Below are 8,957 nucleotides of genomic sequence, written 5' to 3' on the forward strand. Positions count from 1 at the left end.
TAGAAAATAATAGATGCTATCACATGTTATTTGGTGTTGTTCAATTTCCATATTGGGTGTTATAACACCAAAAATATGATTTAAGATGATGAAGCGAACATTTTTAGTATGATAACATATAATAACATATTGCCCACATTAAATAGCATAAGATTTTTCTACAACAATAATATACGAATTACAATACTTTGCAATAGAATCTTATATTATATTTATATATTTATTGTTTATCCAATAAACAAAATTTGTTGGAAAGGGAACACGATAGAATAGAGGATACCGTTATCAATTTGGATACCAAAAATGATCGTGTATTTGAGTTAGACACTTTCTATAAACAATATTCTCATCTTTATTACATGTAGCATGAATTCGATGATATGAATGAGATTTTTCTTTTGTTTTGACATTAAACATGAAGTTCTTAACTAGATTCATGTAGAGTTTCTTTTATATTCTATATATAAGCATTAAATTACTTGTATCAATAAGTATTTATATGAGTAGTAGGGTGATAACTCTCGACCCAACCTGTAACATGATACTGACCAAACCTGAAAATAGACGTGTTTAAGTTGAGATTTTTGACCCCCTAACCCGTCAACTCGTTTATTTCATGGGTTGGGTTGAGTTACCTATTTGGGTTCGCAGCAGTGACGAATTTAGAATAAAAAATCACGTGGTTCCCAAATTAAGTGAAATCTCAACAACACTTGTGGAGGTCGGGTCGGATCAGGTTGTGAACCTTAAAAAACTGAACCAAACAGTTCAACCGGTTAAAACCGCTCAGACATCACCGATTAAAATTTGTAAAAGCCGACTGAAATATAACTGAAAAAACCGTACGTTTTAATAAAAAACTAGTTAATTATTAGTCCATTGATAAAACGGTGATCAGAGTGTGAGAGTTTTTGGCATGTGTGCTTCTTTTTATTAGAACAATTTATTTATGTATTGGTATTTTGAGAGTGTCGATTAAGAGTTATTAATTTTTTGTTAGCAATCTCATAATTTAAAATAACAAACTGACCGTAGTAACTTGTTTTTTTTTCATTTTAAAATAGTTTTTAAGACATTTAAAAAAAAATACAAACTCAAGATAGGTCATTAATTTTTTCTAAGGTAGTTTCTGTTTTTTCTACTATATATATTAGAGCATTAGGTATGGGCCCATTGAGGTGGTGTTATAACACCTTATAACACCTAGGGGGAAATGGTGTTCATGATGGTATTACCATGTTATGAGGTAGTTAAGTGGAGAAAAATAGAGAGAGAAGAAATGTGCAGCCAATCAATGTTTTCGTTTCAATATGTCATAACGCCAACAAGATATGTCATAACTGCAAGGGAGAAATGGTGTTCATGGTGTTATGACTATATTATGAGATGTCACATCAGCAAAATTTAAGTAGGTCCTAGGACTTACCTTGGGCCTTAGTAGATATGCTTCTGGTTTGTGGGTCAACTCGTCAACCCGTATATATATATATATATATATATATATATATATATATATATATATATATATATTACATTTAAAAAAATAGATATATTTAATTATTAATGAAATCTTGTTTTATTCCGTAATATTTTGTATCATTGTATTATTTCACCTTTTGTATTTGTATAATTATGTTTTTTGCGGTGCCCTAATCAAAAAAGAAAACACGCATACTCACGAGTCACGGACGAAGATCGCATCCACCAGACCACCACTGGCTGACGACCACTGTGACCCGTAAACCCGAACCCAACCCAATTACCATGTCTAATGAGTAGTAACTCTCAAAATGAAACCTACATCATATATATATATATATATATATATATATATATATATATATATATATATATATATCAATTAGGATTTTTTTTTGACGATTTTGGTCAAATATTTCTAACAACATATCAATGACATAAGTAACCCATGATCCAAGTAGTAGCTACATATGTAACAAATTGTATTTGAATATAAGTATACTAGCTTACAACCCGTGGCAACCACGTGTAAAAAATTTATAAAACATTTATATTATTAATAAGAGTTAAGTTTGTTTAAAACTTTTTGTATTGATTATTTAAAGTTAATATTAATATATATTTATAAAAAAGAATATAAATTTTAATAGAGCTTGAAGATAAACACAATGAATAATATAAATTACAATGGTATACAAAAAATAAAACATAAAAGAAATGTAATAAAAATAAATAAAAAAACACAATTGTTTGAATTTAAAAACTACGAAGCATTTATAAGTTTCCAAAAACTTCTTTATACACAACATTGAAAGTTTTGTTTGTAAGTCTATCATCCTTATCTAAAGGTAACATTTTCAATATTTCTCTATTTTGAACTCCAGATAAGACAACATACAATTGTCCATGTGAAAAAACAGGATCATATATATCAATTAGGATTTTTTTTTTTGACGATTTTGGTCAAATATTTCTAACAACATATCAATGACATAAGTAACCCACGATCCAAGTAGTAGCTACATATGTAACAAATCCAATCATATTTATTCATAGGAGCAATACTCCTTACCATTAAATTGTATTTGAATATAAGTTTTTTTTGGAAATGGCAAATAATATAAATAAAAAAGACCACACGACTAGCAAGTAACTAGCCGGAGGCAAGGGAACAAAAACATAGTTTACAAGTTACAACATAAGAAAGGAGAGCAACACCACTCAAACCATTTACATAAGTAACATGACCCCCGAAATTTATGCCAAGAGAAAACCAATGCGATGACATCATCAACTAACGATGTAGGGGATTGAACCATGTTATTGAAGATTATGTTATTCCTAGCCTTCCAAATTCGCCAGATAAGCCCATATAGAATGGCTAATAGTCGTTTGCATTTTTTGGGGCAATTTCCCCATCGGGCACCAAAATCAAGCAATTCCTTCACCTTTGTAAATTGCACCTGACGAATTTCGCACCAGTTGAGAGTTCTTTTAATGACTTCTGAAGCAAAAGTGCAACTCGTAAGCAGATGATCTGTCGATTCTTCACCTGTATTACAAAGTTTACAGATACGTGAGTCAGTTTGAACACCTCGCTTTGACAGTTCAGCTGCTACCAAAATCTTCCCTTGCTTCACCCTCCATACAAAGTTGGATACTTTTTTCGGGACAATTTGTAGCCATATAAAAGGCTCACCTCCTATGTTCGTGTTTTTTGAATCAACAAGTCTCTGTAGGGCATTCACTGTGTACTCACCGTCTGGATTGAGCTTGCGTCGGAATTTATCATGTTCCTGCAAAAAGTTATAATTACATAAAATTAGGTTCAAGTCAACTGGTTCTTGGTTGGATTGATTTGAATTTGGAGTTGATTTCCATTCCCATTTAAAAACCTTGCCCTCTCTCCTTTCAGAAATGAAATAAGTTTTCCGGGATTCTAAAGCGTATAAGTTTGGAAACAGTTCATTAAGTGTGTTGTGGGCAATCCACTTGTCTTTCCACAACAACGTTTTGTTCTCCAAGAATACATGTTGTTGGAAGATATCATCAACATTAATATTCATCCCAGCAAGATCGTTAACAACTTTGGAGATGTTTTTCCACACACCCGATAAGGTTATTTTTCGAGAAATACTACCATGGTTTTCTTTCAAGATTGTGTATACCATAAATGAACGAGCTCCAAAGAGAGCTTGGTTCATTATATAACCTCCAAAGCCATTTACATAGCAGTGCCAAATTCTACGCCTTGAGTGACCCAATCCCTAGACCACCTTTTTTAAGATAAAACCTTATCCCAAGCGATACAGTTGATCTTCCTCCCAGCGCTTGAAACTCCCCATAAGAAGTTTCTTCTCAAGTAATATCTCGGCAAGCTACCAAGAACTGCTTTGATCAACGTCACCCTTCCACCAAAAGATAAGTGTCTAGCTTTCTAGTTCGATAATTTAGATTGAAATCTCTCAATAACAGGTTGCCAGTATTTTTTCTGTGACGTGTTTGCCCCTACCGGGACTCCGAGGTACATGAATGGGAGAGACTCCACTAGACATCCCAATTCAATCGCCCAACTCCTAGTTTCACTATTCTCCACGCATAACCCAATCACTTTTGATTTGTGGAAATTGACTTTTAGCCCTGATGAGACTTGGAAACATCTAAGAATCCTCGAGATGTTTTTTATGTTAGAATGATTCCCTTCACCCACAAATATAACGTCGTCGGCATAGAGTAGATACGATATTAGAGGACCTTTATTTGGAAGTTTGATGCCGTTGAAGATAGATTTTGCACTAGCGGTTTTCATAGTTATATTCATACTATCCACTACAATAATGAAGAAAAAAGGTGAAAGAGGATCACCTTTTCTGACACCTTTCAATAACGGGAATTCACGAGTGGGAGAGCCATTGACGATAACAGAGGCCCTAGCGGATTTTAAGCACCCCCGAATCCATAATCTCCATTTAGTTCCGAAACCCATCTACTCCATGATTGAGCTCAAGAAATTCCAGTTTACAGAGTCAAAAGATTTTTCAAAATCAACTTTAAACAAAAAAGTTTTCCTTTTTCAACTTTTTTGCCCAAGTACATACTTCATTCATAATTAGGGGTCCGTCAAGAATGTTCTTGCCATCCACATATGTTGATTGTGTCTCATTAATAATGTTACCAATCACCACCTTAAGCCTAGAAGTGAGAACCTTGGTGATGATTTTATACATACAACCAATAAGGCTGACGGGTCTATAATCACCAAGTTTGACAGGATCTTTGGTCTTTGGAACAAGAGTAATAAAAGATGAGTTGCAGCCTGTAACGCCTGTAGATCCGGGCTAGTCAATTAAGAGACAATAAGTGTCGAAAATGACTTTTTGATAGAAGATTATTTAGAATGAATAATCTTAACTAAGTTGTAGTGGTCGTGACAAGGATTCTGGATATATAAAGAATGCCAAAATCCGAGTTATAATGAAGAAGTTATGACCTTTCGAAGTTTCGCAACAGAACCGACACAACACAGTGCGATGTAAATAGTGAATTTACGATAGATCGATATTTGGATTTAGCGATCTAAACAAAATTTTTAGAATACGTTAAACCGAGAGCGTGCATTAACAGAATGCCCAAATCTGACTTCATAATGAGGAAGTTATGATTTTTCAAAGTTTCGACTTAGCAGTGTACAACCCGAAGTTCGAATATGAGATCGAGCGATATTTAGCTGAAACAATATAAATGAGAATTGAAGATCTCATCGATAGTAGTCCAACGGTGAAAAGACAGACGAAAACGGACGTCAGACGAAGGAGTTATGATTTTCTAACGGAGTTTTCCTGTCACGGCCTACTAAAAATAATATAATAAAAATAAAGTCAAAATTAGCCGACGAAGTCTAAACGGGAGTTGTAGATCATAATCTGACCTTCATATCGATATAAAGAACGTCAAAAACGGAGTTCGTATGCGAAAGTTATGAATTTCTGAAGTTTGGGGCGCGAAACCCCAAAACTATCAAAGACCACGACGAGAAATCAGTGTTCACGACGTGAAATGTCTTCTGACGCCTCCTGGAGTCTGCCAGACCCAACTTGCGATGACGCATGCAGTGACGATCAAGCCCACAACATGAAAATACTGTTCACGACGTGAAAATCGAGAAATCAACCCTATAAATAGATTTGAAGGGGCAGCCGGCCAAGGTTGCTAATTCGCCCTTCTCTCACCCATATCACATCGATTTACGTGCAAAGAAGTACCCCCGAAGCCCCGGTATCATCCCGATACCCGAAGCGAGTCCCGTCGCTTCGAAGATCCCGAGGAGAAAAGCGTTTCAAAGCCGAAGCTCTGCCCACGAGATGCCCGGTGTGTGAACATACCCCGGTTTCATCGAAGAATACTACTTTACAAGCCGTAGTGCTGTTCGAGCATCGTCTAATCTAGTGAGTGTGTAGTTACTTCTTCTAACACATAAATATGAAGTATTTGCTATGAAATATGTGCTATGTGTTATATATTGTTTGTTTATTTGAGATGTGTGTGGAATGGATGTTTTATATAGGTTTTTAATGATTTAAACCGTATATGTAATTCCCCGTTCCTAAGAGTCACTAATTGTGAGTCCCCGGATTTAAGAGAAGTGGTATTTTGATCATCTTGTGGGAAAAGTGGATTAATGAGGGCCAAGTATGAAATTTGGGGACTCACCAAGTACGCCCAACGTAAGGCGTATATGGACGCGGGTGCAAGGCTGAGTATGCCCAGCATACTAGAGGTACGCCCAGCGTACTCTCAAAGTTCTAAAACCCTAAAATTAGGGTCAGCCACTATATAAGGAACATGTTGGTTCATACCCTAGCCTCCATAAGCTCTCCCTTAACCTCAGAAACCCTAAGATAGTCGTCCCACCTCCTTGATTGGGTGTGTTTGGTCTTGAAAAGCTTGGATTAGCAAAGGAGAGCATAAAGGAAGAAAGGAGAAGTTGTCAAAGAAGGAGAGGAACGGCTGGAGCTTATAGATCTGGGAAGACATCATCCTTTGGAGCCTATTTGAGGTATAAAGCTTCTTGCTTGGCATTAATATTGTGTAGATCTATGTGTTGTGAAGCGTTGACACCATTCTTGTCCCAAAAGTCCTCATCTTGTTGCATGTTTCGAGTTGGTCAAGATTATCTGTCCTTTCAGACCTTAGGAGAGGTCTTGAGTGAGAAAAATGAGGTCCGAAGGGTTGTGGTTGTTCCATGTGTGAGATATGTGGGTCTTAATGGATTAAGACCTTGGATTAAGGTCTTTATGGACGTCCCAAGTGATAAATTTTGAGACTTTATGAATCTTAGGCATGTTTGGCCTAGGAATCTGAAGTTTGGGCTTAAGAGCTTAAGCCATTAAGAAGTTATGGGGACTTAATGAGTAGCGAAGTTACGCCCCGCGTAACATGTGAGTACGCCCCGCGTAGCGAGTCAGTGTCCCGATCCCCTGTTGCGAATCGGCGTGTACGCCCAGCGTACTCCCTCTGTTGGGTTTTCATTTTGGGCCTTAGGGTTTGGGCTGTTATTTGGGCTGCTGGATTTTGGGCCGTGACTGGACATTATGGATAGAGTATTGTGGGCCCATTGGTTGTTATGGATCGTGAGTTTAGGTCCATTTGGTGAGGTGGGCCCAATTTAGTAAATTGGGCCAATAATGGGTTTTGCTTTGGACTTCTGGACTTTGGGCCATTGGTGGGCTTGGGAGCCTACCTAGTGTTGGGCTGGATTGAGTTAAGGGTAAAATGGTCAATTTACCCTTGGAAGGGTATTGTGCTTAGCCTAATGATTATTTGTGCTATTTTGTCTAGTTCGAGATTTTTCGGTGAGTCGGTGATTCGAGAATCTGCTTCTTCAGTTTAGAATTTCGGCAGTGTGAGGTGAGTTATCCTCACTATATCAACAGGGTCTAAGGCACCAAGGCCGACCCTTTATCGGATTGAGATCCGGGTATTGTTGTTATGTTATTGCTTTGATATGTTTGCATCTCGGTAGATAGGATGGTGTATGTTAGAGACCTGGTTGAGGTCGGTATCCTGATATGTAGGGTGATGTTATGCTAGTGACTGGTTAGGTCGGTATCCTGGTTAGGATGATGATATGTTATGTGATCTGTTTGATCGGCTTGTTGACTGTGAATTGTTATATGATTGTATGTTTATGTGCACAAGGTTGTTTGGACTGGAGTTGGGTTGAGGCGGGTCCTGCTCTGTGCTGTAGGCCAAGATATCCAGGGCGGACCGGTTGTCCCGAAGGCCCAGCGAGCGGTCCGGATAGGCTGTAGGCCCCAAGAGGGCGGACCAGACGTGCCGAGGCTCGGAGAGTGGACCAGGCCGACTGAAGGCCCGGTGCGGGCGGACCAGTCATACTGTAGACTCAGAGAGTGGACCAGGTGGATTGAAGGCCTAGTGCGGGCGGACCAATCACACTGCAGACTCGATGTATATGGCTAGACTCGGAGGGTGGACCAGGTGGACTGTTGGCCGATGCGGCGGACCAGTCACACAGTAGACCCGAAGTGCATGGCTGTTCTGTGATCGGACATGATATGGCATGTTATGCGTGTATGGTATATGTTGTTGGTATTTTGGGGATATCTCACTAAGATTTCGGGCTTACAGTTGTGGTTTAATGTTTTTCAGGTTCTTTAGGAGACCGTGGCAAGGCGAAGGCGTATCGTACCGCTCCTCATGTTTATGTTGTGATGTGATTTTGGGAATATTCTAAATAAATTGTATTGAAAACCTTTTTGTAATAATTTAATGAAATCGGGTTGTTTTTGAAAAGTTTAAATTGGTTGGAATTTTTCGGTCGTTACAAGTTGGTATCAGAGCCTTGGTTTGAGTGAATTGGAGGAACACTCGTGTGACCCCAGTCTCAAATCGAGGAGGTTTTCAAAAGAGAATTTAAAATGGTTTTCAAAATGAGTAAAGGAGGACGCGGAGGTACGATCAGCCGGATCCAGTAAGTAACCCCAAAATACCATACATGATAATTGTTTTTGAGATTTGATAGAACAGCATGCTAGTGCTAGGCTAGGGATCTTCGGGATTTCATGATAGTGTTGCCTGATTTATGATGCATGTTAGCCTAGGGTTTCCTTGTGGGAAATTTCCAGTGTTCCTCTATTAGTGAGGGTTGAGTGTTTGTTATGTATGTTTTCTCTAGGGCGTTGTGGTAGGGTGGGGTTGGGAGAGTTGGTTCCCAAGATAGTGGGAAGTGTCAGAGATTTTGTGGTATTTTTCAGTATGGAGATTCCGAGGCATGCTGGGAGTGGATCCGGATCAGGATCGGGAGCAGGAGAGGGAGTTCCGGGCGGGTCAGTACCGCCCGAGGTTATTGGTCAGATGAGCACGTGCGAGTTGGATGCGAGGATTCGTGAGATCCTGCGTGATGAGATTGTTGCGTTGTTCTGGGCTGAGTTGCCGGAACTGTTTGGGTCGATCAAGAC

General features: G+C 38.5%; 1 protein-coding gene across 1 annotated transcript; it reads right to left on the bottom strand.

Annotated features, from left to right (window-relative positions):
• Positions 1-2,663: 2,663 nt before the first annotated feature.
• On the bottom strand, positions 2,664-3,683 carry LOC145095354 (uncharacterized). The gene is made up of 2 exons (XM_079033251.1): positions 3,375-3,683; positions 2,664-3,275 (listed from the first exon to the last, which is right to left on the bottom strand). Exons 1-2 carry the CDS (start codon positions 3,681-3,683, stop codon positions 2,664-2,666), a joined length of 921 nt encoding a protein of 306 aa, XP_078889377.1.
• Between the last annotated feature and the right edge of the window lie 5,274 nt (positions 3,684-8,957).

The sequence above is a fragment of the Lactuca serriola genome, chromosome 3 (genome assembly GCF_051521515.1).
Source record: "Lactuca serriola cultivar US96UC23 chromosome 3, Lser_US96UC23_V15, whole genome shotgun sequence".
NCBI lineage: Eukaryota > Viridiplantae > Streptophyta > Magnoliopsida > Asterales > Asteraceae > Lactuca > Lactuca serriola.

Excerpts from the sequence above, each read along its gene's own strand:
- LOC145095354 (XM_079033251.1), bottom strand. The coding sequence starts at position 3,683 with ATGAACCAAGCTCTCTTTGGAGCTCGTTCATTTATGGTATACACAATC. Across the intron at positions 3,276-3,374 it reads CTGAAAGGAGAGAGGGCAAG|GAACATGATAAATTCCGACG; the intron begins GTTTTTAAATGG and ends AACTTTTTGCAG.